At 48.5% G+C, this 23,221-nt stretch overlaps 1 protein-coding gene across 9 annotated transcripts in view; it reads right to left on the bottom strand.

Moving 5' to 3' along the window:
• The window catches only part of LOC105464741 (histone deacetylase 8), a 275,966-nt gene that overhangs the window by 3,818 nt on the left and 248,927 nt on the right, over positions 1-23,221 (bottom strand). For 2 of the 9 annotated variants that reach the window (XM_071089065.1, XM_071089064.1), the window contains exon 11: positions 5,087-5,128. In XM_071089065.1, coding sequence (XP_070945166.1) covers positions 5,087-5,128 — 42 coding nt within the window. Of the gene's footprint in view, positions 1-379; positions 609-649; positions 734-1,025; positions 1,513-1,581; positions 1,729-5,086; positions 5,129-23,221 lie in introns of those variants that run through there. The other 7 variants (XM_011712786.3, XM_011712789.3, XM_071089067.1 and 4 more) reach the window with 7 other exon arrangements.

Raw genomic sequence — 23,221 nt, 5'->3', positions numbered from 1 at the left:
GGCTGCCCTCCTCGCCGCATCCCAGATGGAGCCGCGGAACCGGGGGCGGCCAGGAGCATCCCCTGCACGGCGGGCGCGAGCACCCGGGCCACCGGGGCCCTGAGCGTCCGTTCCCGCAAGTGCTGTATCAGGAACTGATCGTAGAGACAGCATGGACAGGCAGGCGGGAAGGGGGCGCGGGGTGTCGGCCTCAGCGGCGAGTCTGCACTCCGACGCCGGCGGCGGCCACTCCCGCGCCTCATCAACACTTACTGAGCGCCCGCTGAGCATCCGACGCGGCCGCAGGCTGAGCCTACCCCCTAGCCAAGCCGCCTGCGGTCAGTGCTAAAACCCCGCTAGGAGAAGAGTTAGAGAGGCTCGGAGAGGTGCGGTAACTTGCCCAAGGTCACAGCGCTAGGAAGTGGCGGAGCCGGGATTCGCAGCCAGGTCTCTCTGATTCCAAGTCCGGTGCTCTGCGAAGCAGGGACTCGGCGCGCTGCTCGCCAGCCCGCGTTTATAGGGAGAGGGGTGTGCGCGTGGGTGTGTGTGTGTGGGCGTGTGTCGGGGGAGGGGAGAGCTGAGGTCGACTGGGCAGTAGAGGCAAGTTGCCCTAATTCGCTAACTTCCATCCCGCAATTCCACTGAACTCGGCCCGAAAAGCCCCTCTTGCCTCATTCCCCGAAGGAAATCTGAGCTTTGTGCAGCTCCGGAGCCAGAGCGTCCAGATGCGGTCCGGGCGATTAGCAAAGTCGGTGGAAGCCAAGCTGGAGAAAGCGCGGGCGCGGGGAGAAAAGGTGCTGCCGTCTCCCCGGGAGAAGCGGGCGCCCGGCCCCGCTGGCCGGCAGGGGGGCGCGCTGGCGAGCGAACCAGAGCGCTGGCGGGCAGGCGGGCGGCCCCTCGCCCCCAGCAGAGCAGCTTTCCAACAGAAAACAAGACTCCCCAGAACCCTCCGGCCCGCCTGGCGGTCGCCCACTCCCCACGCCCGTTCCACGGGAGTCCTCGGCCCCGCCGCCCAGCCAGGCGCCCAGCCCGGCGGCCCGGCTTACCTCTGAGAAGCCGCCTGCCCTAGAGAGAGGGAAGCGCGGAGCTCGGTGAGCCGCAGGAGAGGCGGCGGAGCCCCCAGCCCCTGGCACGCACTCCGCCGCCACCGCTGCAGCGAACCGGTCGCGCTCAGCGCCCGCGGCCGCGCCGGTGGCCACCCGACCCCGGGGCGCCTGGGAAAAGCCCGCACCGCACCGCGCCGCCGCTGCACCGCACAGTGCCGCGCCAAGCAGCCCCGGCCCGAGCCGGTGCCCGCCCGCCCGCCCGCCCGCCCGCAGCTTCGGCGCCGGACTCCGGGGCGGTGGCGGTGGCGGCCACCGCGCTCCTTTCCCGGCGCTGGGGACCCGGCTCTCAAGCCCCCATTGCCGCCCGGAGAGCCCTGACGCACACGCACACGGCAGCAGACTGGCCTCGGCTAGGAATCCCAGGAAGGACAGACCCTTTTTTCCCCCTTTTTTTTCTCCCCTCAATTTCCACGTCTTTATAACCGGCTTAGGGCATTATTAGCACATGTCCTGGCTCATGGGCGAGTTGGTGGCAAAATCTGAACTGGATACTCACAGAGGGCCCGCGCGAGTGCTGTGCCGTCCGCTGCTCTCTTCCTCCTCACCGGGAACGGCCCCTCGCCGGCGGGCTACAAGAGGGCTGCCGGGCAGAGCGAGCTTCCTCTCGGCAGCTCAGCGGTGCCCCTTCTGCAGCTGTGCCGCCGGGAACATTTTTATAGCAGCGGCTGGCGTGTGTGGCCCTTTAAAGGCGCTCGAGCTGGTGCAGTCACCGCGGATCGTGTGAAAGCGAGGGCCGGCTGGGGAACGGAGTCCACGCGGCCACGAGGGTCCGGCAGCCCTGTGGACCCGCCACGGCTCCCGGGGTGGGGCTCGCGAGTCCGGGTTATGGGCACCCCTCGCCCGGAGCCCTGGCCGGTGCCCGGCTTCTAAAGCTGTCGGGGGCCACGGCCCGGGACACTGGTTCTCCCCACCGCCCTGCGTGGACTTGCCCAATAAATTCCACTTAGTAATTTCACTGAGGCAAAGGAGAGCCGTTAGTGTCTGTTTTCTGACCTAAATCTAGTCGGGGGCCAAAACGGGCTTCAGGGGTTTTGGGAGAGAGCTGTGGGCTCAAGGAGTGACCTGGAAGAGAGGGGCGCACACGGGACGGGGGAATGGTCACTAGTTTTCTGCAGGGCTTTCTTGGAGCCTGTCTGCCTTTTTGGGGGCTGTACTATCTCATTCGTTGAAGAGCTGAGGCTGGGGGTTCCTTTTCCTCTTGAAGTTGCCAGATTTTGGGCAGAGTCGCATGGAAGGCCTATATGGCAGCGGTGGCTTTCCTCGAAGTCCTGAGCTGGGGTTGGGTTGGAGGGTTTCTGTTCTGTGGTCATCCAGGGCAGGAGGCTGGCAGGATGCGACCCGGAGAAATGCTACTCTCCCGGACTGTGGGGCCTCGTGGGGTCACGAGGCTCGCAGAAAAGCCAACAGTAGGCAACGGCGTACGAAGAGCTTGCCCCAGGGTTCGCGGAGATTCCTCCTGTCTTCCCACGATGTCAGGTTGTTTTATTATGATTATGTAATCATTCCCGTCTAGCAAGAATAACGTTTTGCATTCGGAGTTCGTCTTTCTTGGGTAGAGATGTTGTCTTACAAATTCTTACTGGAAAGAGGTCTGGGTCTTCTCCCTCATCTCAATTTGGGTTCTTTGTGGCCAAGAAATTCCCATCTTACCTCTTACAGGAAGGCCATCAGGATTACCCCTCTATCACCGCCAACCCCTTCCCTGCCGCTCTTTTTTTGCTGCCTTCCAGCAACAACTACTCAGTTTACACTGTTTATAAAACTTACTCGTCAAGAAAAGGTCCTGATGTTTAAAAAAAAGGGGGGGAGGGAATGTCACGAAGTCATTTTCACTATGTATGTGTTCTGTCTTCTTAATTGGATTTGAAGACCTGAAGGTCTCTTTTTCTTTTTTTAGTAGCCCCAAGTGCCCTGCATTTGCTCTTCTAACAAAGTTCTGTTTGTTGACCGACTGACCGGCTTACTGACACAAAGACGGGAAGCAAATGGAGAGACGGATCAAGGCCCTTCCTCTGCATCTGGAGGAAGCTTGGGCGAGTGCCTTGGTCGCCAGGTAAACCCATTCCCCAGCCCTCAAAGCTGCCTTGCACAGCTCCAGTCTTTTCACCTACCCTGTCCCAACACAAACCCCGGTAGCAGCCACACCTCACACATCTTCGCTGCACTTTCTCACTTTGCTTGCAAGATTGTGGGCCCTGCCTAGTCTCCCTCTGATAAAAGGCGGGATCTGTCGGCACCCTAAAGCCTTACTGCAAACCGCGTGTGGAACACACCAAGTCCTCTTGGTGTTTGCCTGGGATGAAAAAAAAACTGTTTATGCGAAAACTAAGTGGTGGAGAATGAGCAACTCTAGGCTTTCGAATTGCGTGTTACTAATTTGAACCCCTGACCCACTCTCCCCGTCAGCCCCGGCTTGGCTCGGGAGCCGGTCTGGCAACAGCGGCAGCTTCTCCGCTGCAGGCTCCGGATCCGGGAGGTGTGGATCCGCCCTCCATCTATTGGATGGCTCCCAGGCCAATTGTTAGAAAGAGGCATATGTTCATCTCGGCTTCTGGAGTGTCTCCGGAGCAGTTGCTCAACAGCCAGCCCCCTCCCCCATCCGGACCATTGAAGGGCAGAAAAAGGAGCGCCCTCCACCACATTTCTCTGTGCCCACATGCCAGAAAGGGTCTCTCGCCTGGTGACTTCCTGTTATCTCCACTGCTCACCTCCTGGGGAGCAGGAAAGAGAGGGGCTTCAAGCACTCAGCTTTGGAGCACAAAAGCCACCCCTTTCCTTTTTGGGGAGATGGGAGAGGAGGTTAGTTGCAGAGGCTGAGAGGGAGCAAAGGAGACATTTGCATTTCTCGGCAAAAATGCTCTGATCCCTGACTTCCCCGTTGGCTCCAGCAGAGCTCAGAGCTCTCCGCTGAACTCTTATCTCCAACTTGGCAACTAGACCGCGAGCTTGCGAAGCGAGGAGAGGACAGGGATGGTCACCTACCGAGAACCTCTGTGCGCCAGCACTGGGCCTGGCATGTTCCTCATCCATCATCTCATTTAATTCCCAGGACAGCCCTTTGAGGTAGGGTTTACCAAAGGTGAAACAGAGCCTCGGGGAATTGCCCAAGTTCACATAGCCACGTGGCTGAGTGTTTGAATCTGGGTCAGGCTGGCTGCAAAGTTTCTACCCTCAGCCCTAATCCCTGCTGCCTAGGAGCGTAAGGAGGCTGTCTAGAGTGCAGGTTCAGGGGTCAGTCGGCCTGGGTTTAAATTCCTACTTTGCTGTTTGTTAGCGGCGAAGTCTTAGGCCAATGGCTTGATGCTTTGGGCTTCAGTTTTCCCATCTGTTAAATGGAGATAACAATGGTACCTACTCTGTGGGGGTTGCTTAGCCTGGTTGGTGCCCGCAGTGTAGTAAATAGCCAGTAAATGCTGTTACTGGGCCTTCTGATTATTTTCATTTCACCTCCCGTCCCTACCTCAGCTCACACACTTCAGGTTCAGTAATACTTGCTGACTGATTAATTTTAAAACCAGACTGACAGGGGATGAAGGAGGTCTATAAACTCAGGGAGGAGAGGGAGAGAGAAAAATGCAGATTTCTTAAAATCCCACCCTCCAGAACCAAGGACTGCCTGAGCCATGTGATAGGAGTAAAGTTGGGACCAAAAACAGGTGACCACTTTTTACAGGTCAGCCTATAAACTTACAGAGTGGTCTCCAGAAACATATGCTTAATATGTGTGTAGAAAAAACTTTAAAAACACAAGTTTTTATTTAAGAATATTTACAGCAGAATTGTTGATAATAGTGAAAAATGAAAAGGAACCTAAGTGTCTATGGTAAGGGAGTGTCCCTTAGTACCTTGACACACACACACACACAAAATCCTGATTTTGAAACTCTTATTCATAGGAAAATATTCATAACAAAATATGAAATAAAAATGCTGAGTACAAAGTTGCATAAATATGATGCCAAGCTGCAAAGGGCACAAAGGGGACAAAATTAAATACTCACTGTGGTTCCAATCATGTATGAATATGTACAGAAAGCAACAGTCTGGAAAATACCAAAATGATAACAGTGTCAGGAGAGTGGTAGGATTATGAGTGACTTTTTTCTCTTTTCCCCATATTATGCAACATTATTCTTATAAATAAATATGTTTATAGTTAATAAACTCCATAAACATTATGTTCCCACTTTTGTTAAAATATATGTGCATAGAAAAAAATATCCATAATCCCACTACTCAATTATAATCACTGTTAACAATTTTTGGTGTTAACAGTAATTATAATTGAGTAGTGGGATTATGGACAATATTTTTATTTTGCTTTTCTTTATTTTTCTGCAATATGATTATATTACTTTCTTACAATTAAAGCAGATTCATAATTTGAAAAGTACATAATCAGAGGGATCCCACTTGAGTTAAGAGTATGAATGTAAGTTGAAAAAAATGAGAAGGAAGTATACTAAAATATTAACAGTTTTTATGTTAGGTGGTAAGGAATTATGGGTAATTTCTTCTCTCTTTTCTGTAATCTGCTTTTATTATTTTTACAATTAAAATAAAATGTACCTAAAAATAACATATGCAATATGATCCTACTTTTGTTACAAATGAATATGTATATAGAAAAAAAAAATAAACTACTCCAAAATGTGGTAGTGTCTGGGTGGTAAGGTTATGAGTGATTTTTGTTTTCTCCTTCATACATGATTTCCTATTCCAAATTTTCTACAGTCATCTTGTATTAATTTTTAATTGTGAAAAAAAGTATAAAGTACTTCAGTACTGAAGTTTTTATGGAAAAAAGGGCATGTCTGGAATTTGCTTTAAAACATTCCAGTTGAAGGTGGGGGGAAAGTGGATGGGGGATATAGATTAAATAAGATGATAATTGTTGAAGATGGCTTCATTATAATGTGTTTTTGTTTGTTTGTTCGTTTGTTTTGAGACAGGGTCTCACTCTGGCACCCAGGCTGGAGTGTAGTGGTGCGATCTTGGCTCACTGCCACCTCTGCCTCCTGGGCTCAAACGATTTTCCCACCTTTGCCTCCAGAGTAGCTGGGACTACATGCGCGTGCCACCATGCCCAGCTAATTTTTTGTGTTTTTGCATTTTTTGGTATTTATTTTGTAGAGATGGGGTTTCGTGATGTTACCCAGATCTGTCTGCTTCGGCCACCCAAAGTGCTGGGATTACAAGTGTGAGCCACCGCGCTAACCTATAATGTGTTCTTTACTCACGTACATGTTTTTTAATTTCCATAATAAATTTTTTACAACTATTTTTCACATACATTATCTCTTTTAATCTTATGCTACTCTTGTGGGGTCAGTTATCTCTATTTTATAGAAAATTGAGATTCAAAGAGGCGAAGTCACTGGACCTGTCACACAACTGGGAGGTGAGACTGGGTCTCCATACTCCAGTTCCAATTCTAAGAGCCCAGGGCTCTTGTACATATCCCAGTTGCTGCTGCTCTTTAAAATAATTAAAAATAATTAACACTTTGTTTATAAATGTAATTGTTCACTGCACAGAATTTGCAGATAACAGAAAAGCACTAGGAGGGAAACATAATAATCAACCCAACTGCATCCTAGTTAACCCTCAGCTGTCTGGCCGTGCAAACTTCATCTCAGTTGCCTCTTACTCCAGAGGTATTGTGTGCTGCAAATTCTTCTCAGCAAGAGGGGCTAGTGTTTCCTGATGGGCTATTGAATGAAGCTGCAACTCTTTGGGGCCCCTGTCACCTGTGGGTTCCCTGGAGACGGTGGGTCCTAACTGCCCTCCCTCCCCCTTCCACCCCCGTTATTTCCCAGTGTCCCCTTTAGATACTTCAGCCAGCACCACAGTTTTAGGGGAAGTCCTGGTGTCCCTTTTCCTCTTGCTCCATGTGAAGACTCTGCCCAGAAGCCCCCTTAGGATCCTGTGAGTCTGCAGCCACTGTGAGTATGCCTGTGCCTCCATTTCCCCATCTGGAAGATGCTAGTGAGAATAGCAGATGGGTCAGCCTCTGCCAGGGAGTGATGAGCTAACGTCTGTAGTGCTTTCCAGCCCCTCGGAGCAAGGTGCTGGAGCCTTCCCGGCTCTGCGCCTGCCCCTGCCAGCCTGAGTGAGCGCCTGGGCCTGGCCGCTCCGCTGGAGGGAGCGGCCGAATTCCTCTGACCCAGGCCAGCAGGCTTGGACAGGCACTCACTTTTGCTTCTGTGTTTAAAAAAAAAAAAAAAAAAAGGAAGAAGAAGAAAACAAGAGAAGACAAGATGAATTGAAGAAGAAGGGGAACAAGATCAGTTACTAGGTGAATGGGCCTGGAGAAACAGAAAATTGAGAAGAGAGCAGAGCGATCACAGGGCATCCTTGGGCACCCCAATCAGCTTCGTAGATTCTAGCCCTGGTTTCCTGTTTACACATGGGGTGGGGGAAGTTTGGAAAGCGCCAAGACTTGGGTCTAGTTGAATTGATTCCCTACTTGATTTCCTGTTATTTATGCATAATGGGAAAACCGCAAATACACAAACAGCTCAGGCCACCCCGTCTCTTGAATCCTTAGGGGCCATCTTCACAGCTCTGCCCACTCCAGCCTTCAGGGATGTCATTCCAGTGTATGCCCCTTCTCTGTGGCCCCTTCTGGCATTCAACTTCATAAGGACCCTAGCCAGTCAAGGCTATCATCCCCATTTTAGGGAGAAGGGCATCGAGGCACAGTGAGGGGAAACAAGCCTAAGATGACACAAAGGGTTAAGTGGCAGAGCTGGGATTCACAGCCAGGTCTGACTCACTCCTGAGGCCAAACATCCCCTACTAGGCTACCCTGTTATCGGTACCCCCCCTGTTATCAGCGTCTACGCTTTTCTTTCTTCTAGAATGGATGGTTCACCACATCCATTGCAGTAAATAGTCAACACGTATGGCCAGAATGGATGCGTGGCCCAGATCTAGGGAGAGCTTTGGAGGGAGAAGCCCAGTTAGGGGCTGGGGCAGCAATCTCCAGGGATGAGGTGCAGGTGGGAGAGGACAGCAGCAAGGATAACTCTGAAAACTTTACCCAGGGAGAAGTCCGGAGTTCAAAGGCAGGGAGGGAGAGAGGTGCTGGTGGGGAGGAGAAAGAGAAGCAGCAGGCAGGCCCGGCCCTGGGCTGTTCGGGTGTCAGCAGTGAGGCTGGAGGCCTCGGGAAGGTGTGAGGCTTTGTGGGGGAAGAGAAACTCTGCTTTAAGCATGTTTAGTTTAAGCTGTTGGCAGAACATCCAAGTGGAAATAGCTCACACACAGCCAGGAATATAGGACTGGAAAGAAAGTGAGGTTGTGTCAAAAAGAGCAATCGGCAGGATGACTTTCAGCCAAACTGTGGGGAACTTTCCCCTGCCTCTCTCCATGGCACAGAGAGGGGCTTTCTCCTCGAGGGGCCTGGGGGACACTGGCTTTTCCCTGCCGCCATCCCTCTCCCCTCTCCAGTCCCTCCAGCTCAGCACAATCATGGACACGTGCTTCAAATCTCTAAAGGGCAGTGTGAGAGGATCTCAGTCCATAAATTTCCCCATGCCAGGGAGTGACAGGGGCCTCATCTCACGTTGCTAAATACATTTGGCTAGGCCTCAAGCATGCCAGGCCTTCCCTGGTTTCACTTTAGCTTCTAGAACACAGGCCTTTGGGGTCTTGTTTGCTCTCCTTTTTTGGCCACACGCCATTGTCAGGCCAGCACAGTGTCTCCCAGCTTACTTTATCCTTAAAAAGGTGAGGCCACTTTAGTCTGGCCCTGCTCCCTGCAACAGGAGGCTGAAACTGCTCCCTTGGCCTAAGACCTGAGAGATTTTACAGCCCTTTGCCCTGAATCTCATCTCCACGCTACCAGCATCTCCCTGGACTCCCCTTTCTCGGGGCCCAGCCCTCCTAGCCTCCCAATCCCATCTCAGCTGAGGCCTCACACTTCCATTCATCCGTGGATCCCACTTTGCCCCTTAGTCAGAGTCTCCACTGTCATGGAGAAGTGTCCCAGCTTGGACCACTGGCCCCTATTGCTTCTCTTGGCCCTTAACTTTGGGGCTGGGGGGCTGGCCCAGACAAACATGGCTGAGTGAACGTGGTTAGGAGTCATTTCGCATGCACAAACTGTGGGACTGGAAATATTTCCATGGATCCCCACAGCCACAGAGACTTGTCCCGCTGAGGACAAGATCAGTGTTGGAGATGGATTGAGGATCTGGGGTATCTCAGGGGATCAAGGTGCAGACTCTGCTGCCAGGCAAGCAGAGAGGACCACAGGCCTGGTTATACAAGGTAACACTTTCCTGCCTAGAGGCAGGGAGAGTGCCTCAGCTAGCACATACAGTCTGCTTGTACTAATTACAAAAAGGCGCCTCCTCTGGGAGGAGCAATTAGAACCAGGTGCTGCTTCCTCTGGGCTTTGCGCAACTCTCACCCCTGGGCCCATGGCTTTGCAAGAGGAACACAAGCTGAATTTCAGGGCACAACCTGCACAAACAGACTTTGAGGCCTTGCAAAGAGATGAGTCTGGGTCACCACATGGCTTGCTTAGGTTCCTGCAGTGGCCCGGCACCCCTGAGTATACCACCTCAAGGGAGTATTCTTTCTACTAGCTCTAAATAATAACATCAGTGGGAATGGTCACTGAACATTTATTAAGTGACAGACCCTCTCTGTTCTTAGTGCTCTGTGCTTATTCTCTCATTAAATCCCCCAACAACCTCAGGTGTTAGGTCAGTACTATTATTTCCTCATCCGTATTTTACTGATAGGGAAATTGAGGCACAGAGATATTAGGCAGCTTGACAAGGTTATACACCTTGTATGTTTTGGGCCGAGAATCTTAACCAGGCTGACTGGCCCCAGAGCCTCTGCTGGTGACCACTGGGCCTCACTGTCCCCTAAGTAGCACCCGTTGCCAGTATGGACCTGCCCCTTATAGTTCATAAAGGCCTTTCCCATCCATGAGTAAAGTCAATTCTCACTCGGCGTCCTCACTCCTTGGAATGTTGTCTCTGTTACTATCAGGTCTTCCCTGATGACTTTTTCTTTTTGGTGTGTGGTGACGGAGTCTCGCTCTGTCACCCAGGCTGGAGTGCAGTGGCGCCATCTCTGCTCACTGCAACTCCGCCTCCTGGGTTCAAGCAATTCTCCTGCTCTGTCTCCCGAGTAGCTGGTATCACAGGTGCGCACCACCGTGCCCAGCTAATTTTTTGTATTTTTAGTAGAGATGGGGTTTCACCATGTTGGCCTGACTGGTCTTGAACTCCTGACCTCAAGTGATCCACCCACCTTGGCCTCCCAAAGTGTTAGGATTACAGGCATGAGCCACAGCACCCGGCTCCTGATCACATCTTATAGATGAAGGAAGGATGCTTGGAGAGGTGAGATGGCCTTGCTGAGGTCAGACAGCTAGCAAGTGAGGATGCTGCCATTTTAATCCGTTCTTCCGGGTTCAGTCTTTCTTTCCCCAGTGACTGTGTACCCCATCTCCTTGCCCTCAGGTTCTCACCTTTCCTCAAAACTGAATGTCAGACCTGGTAGGGACTGGAGAGATGACCTTATCCGAACTTGTCACTCACTGTTACAGAATAGAAAGTTGGTGCTGTATTGATACCTGGATGGACTGGAGTCAGGGTAAAAACGACAGACCTGAGCAGAAAGAAATGTATTCAATGCAGAGAGAAAGGAGAACCAATCAGAGGGAGAGAAAGATAACAATGGGGGGGCATGGGGGTGGTGGAGGGAAAGAATACGCAGAAGCCTGGGAAGAAAACAAGGTAAGGAAAAGAAATCAAATGAGAAAGAAAAAGGCCCAAAGTGGGGTGAAGGCATAAGTGACCAGCCATCTGGAAGCAGCACTGAGCTCGGCGGGGGCGTGTGTTTGTGAAGCAGGGGAGCTGGACCGACAGGTGCGAGGGCCCAGCTGCAGCCAGCCAGGAGCTGTCCAGGCCTAGCGCCCAACAGGAAAGAAGGCATGGCCCCCGCAAGAGACTTCTCAAGGGAGATTTTGGCTGCAGGAATATGGGGAGGAAACTGCCCTCTTCTAGAGGCAGAGTAGACCCTCAGCAGGTCCAAGGTGGGGAGGCTTGCCTCTGAAGAGCTCCTGGGGTTCCAGGCGAGGAAGGTTCCCATGGCCTTTCTTTGCACTTGCATTTTTTTTTTTTTTAAGTCTCTCCCAAGTGTGACCTTTGGAGTCTGGAATATGGATGATGCTCTGCTGTGTTTGTGTCTCAGGCTGCCTCGTCCCGGCCTTGAATGGTCCGAGGGGATTAGTAAATGCCAATTCGTGCTACCAACAGCTGAAACCCAACAGGAATAGGTAGGGAGGGGAAAAGGGCTGCCAGACCCAACTGGCCACTCTCCCTCTCAGCTCCAGCTGTGGCCTAGTCTGATAGTGAGAGCACAGGGCTCCACCATCAAACTGACCCTGGTTCAAGTCCTGAGGCTGCCACTTCCTAGCTTTGTCTTTGGGCAAGTGACTTTGGCTCTTTGGGCCTCAGTTTCCTTACATGTCAGGGGAAAATAAGAATGCCTACGTCATGAGGTTGTGCCAGGGTTGAATGACATAACATCTATGGCTATAAACTCTCAAGTGCTGTACACATGTAAGTAATTACTCTTCCCTGACTCCTCTTCCCTGCTGCTTGGGGGATGGAGTCAGCCTTTCAATCTGAGTCCAGTTCCAAGCCTGACTTCACCTCTTTGGCCCTGTTTTCCTCATTGTCACATATGACTATGTGGGAAGTCAGGCCTCCCTGACCCACCGGGGTGGGCTCAGGGCTGGCTGTTCTTCCCACACCGTTTTTCATTCAGGCCACAAATGTGAGCTGAGCCCCTACATGGCCCTTCTTCAGTCACCAAGGCCTCAGAGGGACCAAGGCACCACCTAAACCCTCAAGGAGTTCCCAATATAGTGTGGGAGATAGAAAAGCAGACCTTAAAATGAAGTGCGAGACAGGAGGTGACATCTGAGCTGAAGATCAGCATTCCCCAGGTATTGGGGACAGCATGGACAAAGGTGCTGATGGGAGCTAGGAAACAGCACAGGATGGGATCCGTGAAGTTGCAGGAGCCAGACTTGGATGCCACATTAACAAATTCAGCCTTTAGGCTGGGCGCGGTGGCTCAAGCCTGTAATCCCAGCACTTTGGGAGGCCGAGGCGGGTGGATCACGAGGTCAGGAGATCGAGACTATCCTGGCTAACATGGTGAAACCCCGTCTCTACTAAAAATACAAAAAACTAGCCGGGCGTGGTGGCGGGCGCCTGTAGTCTCAGCTACTTGGGAGGCTGAGGCGGGAGAATGGCGTGAACCCAGGAGGCGGAGCTTGCAGTGAGCCGAGATCACGCCACTGCACTCCAGCCTGGGAGACACAGCGAGACTCCGTCTCAAAAAAAAAAAAAAAAAAAAAAAAAGAAATTCAGCCTTTATATTGTGGTCACTTAAGGTGATGTGGGCAGATAAGCGTGGAGCCTGGTACAGTCGGTTACTCAGTAAAGCATGCTCATTGCCTCGACTTTCTCTCTCCATCTTCCATCCCCACCAGTGAGCAAGGGAGCCAGCCGTAGGCTTCCTGGAGGGCTCCCAGGTCTCTGCCCTGAACATGGCCCCATAAGGGCTCTTGATCCCCCTGTTTCCCTGCACATTTTCCCAAACTCAGTAAATGGCACCTCTGTTCACCCAGTTTCTCAGAACCCAAAACCTTGCTTTCATCTTTTTCTTTCTCTCTCCCCCTAGATATAACTGATGTGAGCAAATTCTGTTGGCTGTTTCTGAAATACAGCCAGAGGCCAGGTGCAGTGGCTCACTTCAGTAATCCTAATACTTAGGGAGGCTGAGGCAGGAGGATTGCTCAAGGCCAGGAGTTGGAGACCAGCCTGGGCAATGTAGCAAGACCTGGGCTGTAAAAAATAAAAATAAAAGAATCAGCAAGGCACAGTGGCTCTTGCCTGTAGTCTTAGCTACTCAAGAGGCCGAGGAAAAAGAAACACTTGAGCCCAAGATTTCAAGGTTACGGTGATCCATGATCACACCACTGCACGCCAGTCTCGGTGACAGAGCGAGACTCTGTCTCTAAAAAAATTTTTTTAAATGCAGCCAAAATCCAAACCACTCCTCACCACTTCCATAGCCACCACCCTGGCCTGAGTCACTCTCATCTCTTCCCTGTAGCCACCCTCTGACCAGTCCCTTTGCTCTCTAGCCTCTGGCCCCTGTTCTTCGCACAGCAGCCAGAAGGGTCCTGTCCCCTCTGCTCAGGAGTGTCGAATGGCTCTCCATCCCATGCAGGGTAAAAGCCAAAGTTCTTACAGTGGCCCACGTCACCTGATCCTTCCTGCTTCTCTACACTCATTTCCTCCTACTCTACCCTCGTTCCCTCAGCTTCATGCACATCGGTCTCGCCATTTCTTGGATATGACAAGGCAGTTCCTGTCTCATGCTCTTTGCATTTGCTGTTCCCTCTGCCTGGGACACTCTTTCCCTGATGGCCACCTGGCTAGCCATTCAGGTTTTTGCTCACTGTCACCTTCTCAAATGGGCCTTCCCTGGGCACCCTTTGTAACATAGCCCTGTCCCACTCAACTTTTATCTTGTTTGATTTTCTCCATAGTACTTACCACTGCTTGCCATATTGTATTTATTCTCTGTCTATCCAACTAGAGTGAACACTCCATGAGAGCAGAGATTTTGTTTTTTGAGACAGGGTCTCGCTCCATCACCCAGGCTGGAGGGCAGTGGTGTGATGCCCTCGGCTCACCATGGCCTCTACCTCCTCGGCACAAGCATTCTCCCACCTCAGCCTCTCGAGTAGCTGGGACTACAAGCACGTACCACCGTACCTGGCTAATATCTTTTAAATTTTATTGTAGAGATGGGTCTTGCTATGTTGCCCAGGCTGGTCTTGAATTCCTGGGCTCAAACAATTCTCCCGCGTCAGTCTCCCAAAGTGCTGGGATTATAGGCATGAGCTACTATACCCTCTATCCTTTTAAGCCTCTGGTAACCCCAGGACCGTGCTATGGGGCTAACTGGTGGGCACCTTTGGAGGAAGCATTCCAGTCTGGCAGGAAAGCTGCAGAGTAGTGAGTTGTGCCCACCAGCCTGGGAGTGGAGTGGCCCAGAGAGGATGGCTACAGTGTGGAGGGGAGGAAGGGCAGATGAAAAGTGCTGGATACAGGGCATTAGTAGGCCTAAGAAATGGCAGTACCCGTCCACTGTCCCCACCAGTCTACAACTGTGATTTTGTGGTTTCTCTTCAGCCTGCCTCCTTTCATATACACATATGCACATTAGTACCACTCCCCAGCTCACCCCTCATTCCCACTCTTATTCTGCCTTTATCTTCACTTTCAGCTTGTGCAAACCCATGCCCTCCATCCTGCCCATAGTGTGATTCCCAACAGGGAATTTTTTGTTGTGGTTGTTTTGTTTATGAGATGGAGTCTTGTACTGTCGCTCAAGCTGGAGTGCAATGGTGTGATCTTGGCTCACTGTAGCCTCTGCCTCCCGGGTTAAAGCGATTCTCCTGCCTCAGCCTCCTGAGTAGCTGGGATTACAGGCATGTGCCACCATGCCCGGCTAATTTTTTGTATTTTTAGTAGAGACAGGGTTTCACTGTGTTGGCCAGGTTGGTCTCGAACTCCTGACCTCATGATCCGCCCGCCTCGGCCTCCCAAAGTGCTGGGATTACAGGCCTGAGCCACCGCGCCCAGCCCCAGCAGGGAATTTCAAAAGGCATTTAGGTAGCTTTTGGGGGAAGATACATTAGGATTGCACTGTATGTCTAGAGTTAGCCTGAGCCCCTGGGAAAATTAGGATGGGCTCATAGTCACTGCTATTCCCTTTAATTCCTCCCAGCATTTACTGAGGTCCTACTACATGTCTATCATGAGTGCTGGACCTGAAGAGATGGGAAAGATCAATGAGTGTTGTCAAAGAGTCAGGTAACTAATAACTTACTATTAAGCATCTAAAACATGCCCATCTCACTAATAAAACAAAATAAATGAAAATTCAAACAAGGAGATATTTTTACTTTTTAGGTGGGAAAAGATGAAGTTGTAGGGAGGGTGTGGGGGCAGCCACATTCACACAGCTTTAGTGGGGCTGTGAATTGGGACAACACTTCTGGGAATCAAAACCCATCATCTCTTTTGTTGGTTTAGGTTACATGCCCTTTGATCCAGCAGTTTCACTTCTACAAATTTATCATGAGGAAATAATGCAACAAATGTGCAAGGGTATAGGCAAGAGGATCTTCACTGCAATTTTTTTTGAGGTGAATCGCACACAATGGAAAATTAACAGTTTTACCCAGTACAAAGAAAAGATAAATGTTTGAGGTGATAGCTGTTCCAGTTCCCCTAATTTGATCGTTACACATTATAGACAGGTGTCAAAATATCACACATACCTCCAAAATATGTATGACTTTTTTATATCAATTAAAACATAAAAAAGTAAATTAACCATTTTGAAGTGAAAATTCAGTGGCATTTGGTACATTCACAATGTTGTGTAATCACCACTGCTATCTGGTTCCAAAACATTTTCATTACTCCAAAACAAAACCTGTACCCTTTAAGCAGTCACTCCCAATTTTCCCCTCTGCCCAGGCCCTGGTAACAGCCAATCTGCTCTCTGTCTTTATGAATTTGCTTATTCCGGGGGTTTCATGTAAATAGAACTGTACAATACGTGACCTTTTATGCCTGGCTTCTTTCACTTAGCATAATGTTTCTAAGTACTGTATCAAGTATCAGTGCTTCATTCCCTTTTAAGGCTGAATAATATCCCCTTGTACGCATATGTCACAATTGGTTTATCCATTCATCCATTGATGGGCATTTATTAGAATATTGTGGCATTTATTTCACTACCTTTGGGCTATTGTGAATAGTGCTGCGATGAACATTCATATACAAATATTTCTTTGCATACCTGTTTTTAATTCTTTTGGATATATAGCTAGGAGAGTAATTGCTGGGTCATATGGTAATTCCATGTTTCACTTGTTGAGCAGCCACCAAACTGTTTCCCACTGCGGCTGCACCATTTTACATTCCCACACCAAGGTACAAGGATTCCAGTTTTTGTACATGCTCATCAACACTTGTTATTTTCTGTCTTTGATTATAGTGATCCAAATAGGTATAAACTGACAAGTGATTGCGGTTTTGATTTGCAGTTCCCAAATGACTAAATGATGTTGAGCATCTTTTCATGTGCTTGTTGCCCATTTGAATATCTTCTTTGCAGAAATGTCTAATCAAGTTCTTTGCCTTTTTTTTTTTTTTTTTTGAGACAGTGTCTTACTCTGTTGCCCAGGCTGGAGTGCAGTGGCGTGATCATGGCTCAGTGCAGCCTCGACCTCCTGGGCTCAAGTGATCCTCCTGCCTCAGCCTCCTAAGTAGCTGGGACTACAGACGCAGGCCACCAAGCCTGGCTATTTTTTTTTTTTTTTTTTGTAGAGACAGGGTCTCGCTGTGTTGATCAGGCTGATCTTGAAATCCTGGGCTCAAGAGATCCTCCTGCCTTGGCCTCCAGAAGTGCTGGCCTCTTTCACTTTCTTGATAATGTTTGCTGCAGCAAAAAAGTTTTTAACTTTGATGAAGTCCAATTTATCTATTTTTTTTTCTTTTTTTTGAGACAGAGTCTCACTCTGTTGCCCAGGCTGGAGTGCAGTGGCTCAATCTCGGCTCACTACAACCTCTGCTTCCCAGGTTCAAGCGATTCTCCTGACTCAGCCTCCTGAGTAGCTGGAATTACAGGCGTGCACTACCACACCTGGCTAATTTTTTTGTATTTTTAGTAGAGACGGAGGTCTCACCAGGTTGGACAGGCTGGTCTCAAACTCCTGACCTCTGGTGATCTGCCCACCTCAGCCACCAAAAGTGCTGGGATTACAGGCGTGAGCCACTTCACCCGGCAGTCTAATTTATCTGTTTCTCCTTTTGTTGCTTGTGCTTTTGGTGTCATAGCTAAGAATACATTACCAAATCCAAGGTCATGATCTACTCCTATGTTTTCTTCTAAGCATTTCATAGTTTTATCTAATACATTTAGGTCTTTGATCCATTTTGAACTCATTTTTTGTATAGTATGAGATAGAGTTTCAACTTCATTCTTTTTTTTTTTTTTTCCCAAGATGGAGTCTAGCTCTGTTGCCCAGGCTGGAGTGCAGTGGTACGATCTTGGCTCACTGCAACCTCCACCTCCCAGATTCAAGTGATTGTCCTGCCTCAGCCTCCTGAGTAGCTGGGATTACAGGTGCACGCCACCACGCCCAGCTAACTTCATTCTTTTGCATGTTGAAATCCAGTTGTCTCAGCACCATTTGTTGAAGAGACTTCTTTTTCCCCATTGAATGGACTTGGCATCTCTGTCCAAAATCAATTGACCATAGGTGTATTTCTGTACTTTCAATTCTGTTTCATTGTACCTATATGTCTGTACTTATGCCAGTAACACACTGTTTTGATTACTATAGCTTTGTGGTAAGTTTTGAAATAGGGAATCATGAGTCCTCCTCCAACTTTGTTCTTTTTTGAGATGGTTTTGCTATTTGGGGTCTCTTGAAACTCCATATGAATTTCAGGATGGATTTTTCTATGTCTGCAAAAAAGTCTTTGGGATTTTCATAGGAATTGCATTCAATCTGCAGATCGTTTTGAGTAGTATTGACACCATACAATATTAAGTCTTTCAATCTATGAACACAGATGTTTCCATTTATCTGTGCCTTCTTTAATTTCTCTCAGCAACATTTTATAGTTTCAGTGTACAAGTTTTTTGCCTCCTTGGCTAAGTTTATTCCTAAATATTTTATTCTTTTGGATGTTATTGTAAATATAACTGTTTTCTTTTTCTTTTCTTTTCTTTTTCTTTTTCTTTTTTTTTTTTTTTTTTTTTTGAGATGGAGTCTCACTCTGTTGCCCAGGCTGGAGTACAGTGGCACAATCTCGGCTCACTGCAAACTGCGCCTCCTGGGTTCAAGTGATTCTCCTGCCTCAGCATCCCGAGTAGCTGGGACTACAGGTGCGTGCCACCACGCCTGGCTACTTTTTTGTATTTTTAGTAGAGACGGAGTTTCACTGTGTTAGCCAAGATGGTTTCCATCTCCTGACCTCATGATCCGCCCACCTCGGCCTCCCAAAGTGCTGGGATTATAGGCGTGAGCCACTGCTCCTGGCCAGAACTGTTTTCTTAATTTCCTTTTCAGATTATTCATTGTTGATGTATAGAAACACAACTGATTTTTGTTTGTTAACCTTGTACCCTGCTACTTTGCTGAATTCATTTATTAGCTCTAGTGGTTGTTGTTGTTGTGCAGTGTTTTTATTCGTAAGGAAAATTGAGAAAATTCTGAAGGTTGAGCGATAGGGGACAGGTTAAACAAATTTTGAAACATCCATATAATAGGATCATTTCAAGCATCAGGTTGCCTTCCTTTTTGGTATGTCTGGTATATGTTATAATGGAAAATGAATAAAGTAACTGTTTCTAAATTGATATGGAAAGCTGTCCATGGCATATAATTAAGTGAAAGAAAAATCAGGTTGCAGAACTGTTTCATTTCATTTACATAAAAGTCAAATGGTCATATATGCATAATGCCAGCTCCATTGAGACACAGACCGTTGTCTGTTTGTACACAGATGTAACCCTAGTGCCTGGCACACTGCATGGCACATAGTAGGTGCTCAATAATATTTATGCAGCAAATGAAAAAAGTCTGGAAAGAAAAATACTAAATTGCCAATAGTGGTTATCACTGAAGTATAGGGATGTGAGGGAACCATTATCTGTATTATTTGAAAGTTTTTACCTGTAGCATATATTGGGGGGAAATATTTCATTACACACACACACACACACACACACACACACACACACACACGGACACATTCTCTTACCGAGTAAGTGGTTAGGAGAAAGGCACAGTGGGCCAAAGGAGGAAGGTGCCAGGACTCCATCTGAGGTAAACAACTGGGCCTTGTCAGGCTCCTTATTATTTATTTATTTATTTGTCCGCACAGTAGCCAGAGTAGGCTTTTCAGAATGCAAATCTGATCAGACCACTCCTTGGCTTAAAACTCGGATGGCTTCCTTACCTGCAGACTCAAGCCCAACCCCCCCCAACCTGGCATAGGAAGCCCTTTGTGATCTAGTTCCTGCTATCTTTACTTGCAGCAACTCACCAATATAGATTTTAATGTTTGATTGTGAAAATTTAAAAACCACAAAACCAGAGAGATTCAGCTTGAGTGTCACCACTTACTTGTAGCCTTCATGGTTTTCCCAGTCTAGATTGCCTGTCTCCTCCTCTGTGTTAATAATACCCAGACTAGGGCATTGCTTTGTCTTACTACATAGTTCTACCGTTCTCTAAGCATGTATTGAGAGAGAGAGAGAGGAGAGAGAGATAGAGAGAGAATGATAAATGATAGATGGTATCTGGGGATTGCCAGGGCAAGGTGGCTACTTTAGTTAGGGTAAGGTGGTCACAGTATTATTATTATTACTTACTTATTTATTTATTTATTTAATTTTTTTGAGATGGAGTCTTGCTCCCGTCGAGCAGGCTGGAGTGCAGTGGTGCGATCTTGGATCACTGCGACCTCCACCTCCCGGGTTCAAGCGATTCTCCTTCCTCAGTGTCCTGAGTAGCTAGGATTATAGGCATGCGCCATCACACCCAGCTAATTTTTGTATTTTTAGTAGAGACGGGGTTTTGCCATGTTGGCCAGGCTGGTCTTGAACTCCTGACCTCAGGTGATCCACCCTCCTCGGCCTCCCAAAGTGCTGGGATTACAGGCGTGAGCCACCACACCGGCTTTTTTTTTTTTTTTTTTTTTTAAGACAGAGTCTAACTCTGTCACGAAGGCTGGAGTGCAGTGACACAATCTTGGCTCGCTGCAACCTCCATCTCTCGGGTTAAAGCGATTCTCCTGCCTCAGCCTCCTGAGTAGCTGGGATTACAAGCATGCGCCACCAGGCCTGGCTAATTTTTTTGTATTTTTAGTAGATACAGGGTTTCGCTGTGTTGGCCAGGTTGGTCTTGAAGTCCTGACCTCAGGTGAACCACCAACCTCTGCCTCCCAAAGTGCTGGGATTACATGAGTGAGCCACCACATCCGGCCATATTATTATTATTTTTTGAGACAGGGTCTCGCTGCATTGCCCAGGCTGGAGTGCAGTGGTGCAATCATGGCTCACTGCTGCCTAGACCTCGAGGGCTCAAGGCGTCCTCCTGCCTCAGCCTCCTGAGTAGTTGGCACTACAGGCATGTGCCACCACACCCAGCTCACTTTTGTATTTTTAGTAGAGACAGGGTTTTACCATGTTAGCCAGGCTGGTATGGAACTCCTGGGCTCAAGCAATCGTCCCACCTCGGCCTCTCGAAGTGTTGGGATTACTGATGTGAGCCTCTGGGCCTGGCCCTAGGGTATTAATTGAGTCAGAGAACAGAATGAGGAGAAGGAGCCAGTCTAGGGAAGACTGGAGCATTCCAAGCAGGACTAGCACGTGCATAGATCATGAGGTGAGGGGCCCCTGCCTTAGACAGCTCTATTTATGTCTGCCTTTACCTCTACATCTGTAGATCTCATCCTTTTTGTAATCACAAAACTCCTTTGAGTGTTGAGAATCTGATAATAGCTATGGCTCCATGCCCCCCAAAAATGTACATATGTACAGTCACAAAAATTTGCATACCATTTCCTTAATTCCTGAAGCCAGGGAACCCCAGGAAGTTTCCTTACCCAGAATGCGTTCACATTTAGGGCAAGAACAGTGTCTACTACTAATACGTAGCATGTGCTCTACTACGTGCTTTTCTGCATTATCTCTTTGGTCCCTCACAACCACCCCCATGAGGTAAGTACAGGTAAGTGTTGCTGTTTGATAGACAAGGAGACTAAGGTTCAGAGAGAGGGAGTTACTTGGCCAAGGTCACACAGGTAGTAAGTGACAGGGAGAGGCTTAAACCCAGGCAGTCTGAGGCTGAAGTGCACGTGTTGCATGCCAAGGCACTACCGGTCAGTTTTGGGCCCAGCACTGAGCAGGAGGTTTGGGGACCTTCCCCTGGCAAATGCAGAGAAGGAGGAGCTGTAGGAACTTTCTGTATAGGGGCTTAGAGATGTCAAAACACACTTGTCTATGTGGTTGTTTTCTTTCCTTCTGCTTTTCTCTTCCTCCTTCTTTTCCTTCTCCTCTTCCTCTTTTTCCTTTTTTTGTTGAATGACAATATTTGATTTTCTTATAAAGAAGTCTTTCCGCCTTAGAAAGAGTCTCTTAAATATATTATTAGAAATATACTACTACTGCTGTCTTGTGACAGCAAACATTGAATGCAGCAGAGGCAGATCCATCCTCCCCAAAGGTAAACTGGCTTGGGAATTTTCCATTGACTTAAAAAAAAATGTTATGCATTAACTTTTTTGGGACCAGGTAATACAGTCACATGTTTCAAAACTCAAAAGGTACAAAAAGGAACTGAGTGCAGGTTGCCCTCACTCGCCACTTGCCACCTGGTTCCCTTGCCCGGAGGCAACTGAGGTGTTCCAGTTTCTTGTGTATTTTCCCAAAGGTGTTTTATGCAAATATATGCATATCCAATATAGATATTCTTTTTTAAATGGTTATTTTCTTACCCCTTGAGTTGGAGACATAGTCTAAACTTCTCTCTTGATCTCTTTGGCCCTTGTGAGTGCCCTGGAGACAGAGGGGGCTGGTGAGTTTCCTATAAGCACTGGGTTTTCCTCAGAGGTGAGCCTTCCCTGGCCCATTTCCAAGGCAGGCCCTCCTGTCCAGAATACTTTACACTCTTTTCAAAGTGCTTCCACCTTTGGTAATTCATCAACCACTCACAAAAGCCCATGAGGTGCAAGAATTATTCACCCCATTTTATGGGTAGGGAAACAGACCCAGAAAGGTCAAGTAACTTGCTGAAAAGCACACAAACGAATGAATGCTGCTGTGTGGTGAGGGCCCAGAAGCAGCATGTGGCTTGGTCCAGCTTGGGCTTTGGAAGCAGTAAGAAAGTTGTTTACTTCAAAGTCACGGTTTAAAAATATTCTAGTGGCACTAGTGTGGGACAGTGGAAAAAGCAAGGGAATTTGCAGTTCCAGCGGGGTTTTGCTTCCTGGCTCTGCCACTTAAAAAGGAGCATGTTACTTCATCATTCTTAGCCTCAGTTTTCTAATCTATAGAGTGGGGATGATAATACCCACCAGCAGGGTGGATAGTGATGCACAAGTGAAAATGATCTGTAAAATGGGGCATATGCAAATGCTGGCTTTGCCATTGTTATTATAGTTATTGTGGCTGGTCCCTTGCAGACACAAGGGGTGGGCGGTGGCGGGGTCAGCAGCAATTTCCCAAAGGGAAGACAGGCAGGCTTATGGTGGGGACAAATTTGCCCCGCCCTCAAGCCAACTAATCTAAAAAGCCTCCCCCTCCCCCACATCCCCCTCCCCGCCCCCGCCCCCGCTGATCGGTCTTCCAGGCAATTAGAACAGCCCCAGGGCCTGAGCACAAAGTCTTCCTCAGTGGGTGTCTTGAACTGACTTTGATCTGTAACTACCCCCCCAATTCCCCGCGGATCAATTGTTTTTTTTTTTTTTAGGTTTATGTATTTATTTTTTTCTATTATTAAAGTAAAACGTGCCCACTAGAGAAAACTTGGAAAATACTGAAAAGTAGAAAGAAGAAAAATAAAACTATCCTTATACCTTCCTCCTCCACAAAAGCCCACTTCGGTTAATGTTTTGGTACATTTCCCTTCCGTCTTTTTTTCCTCTATGTGCTTACAATAATTCTGGGAGGAACAACTTTTAATTTGTGTTGCTGGTTTTGTGGACACCATGCCTACCTTTGGGGGTATTTCAATGTTAATTTTGAAATACTGAAAATAATTCCTGCTTTTATCCATGGATTTTTTTTTTCCCCCGTAGAATTTTCCACAAGAATCCAATGAGAAGGAATCTTGAAGGCCATTGAGGCGGTGCCCTCTCTTGGGAGCAGGCCCAGCCTCCGGAAGGCCTGGAGTTGGTCAGTTCAGCAGCCTGCTCTGGTACTTGTACGGCCAGAACTGAGGCAAGAACTAGGGCTCAGACAGGCAGTGCCAGCCTGATGAGGAGAGGCAGTGT

This window comes from Macaca nemestrina, chromosome X, assembly GCF_043159975.1.
Source record: "Macaca nemestrina isolate mMacNem1 chromosome X, mMacNem.hap1, whole genome shotgun sequence".
NCBI classification, from domain to species: domain Eukaryota; kingdom Metazoa; phylum Chordata; class Mammalia; order Primates; family Cercopithecidae; genus Macaca; species Macaca nemestrina.
Note: the sequence above shows the minus strand (reverse complement) of the source record. Positions and strands in the feature narration are given on the sequence as shown.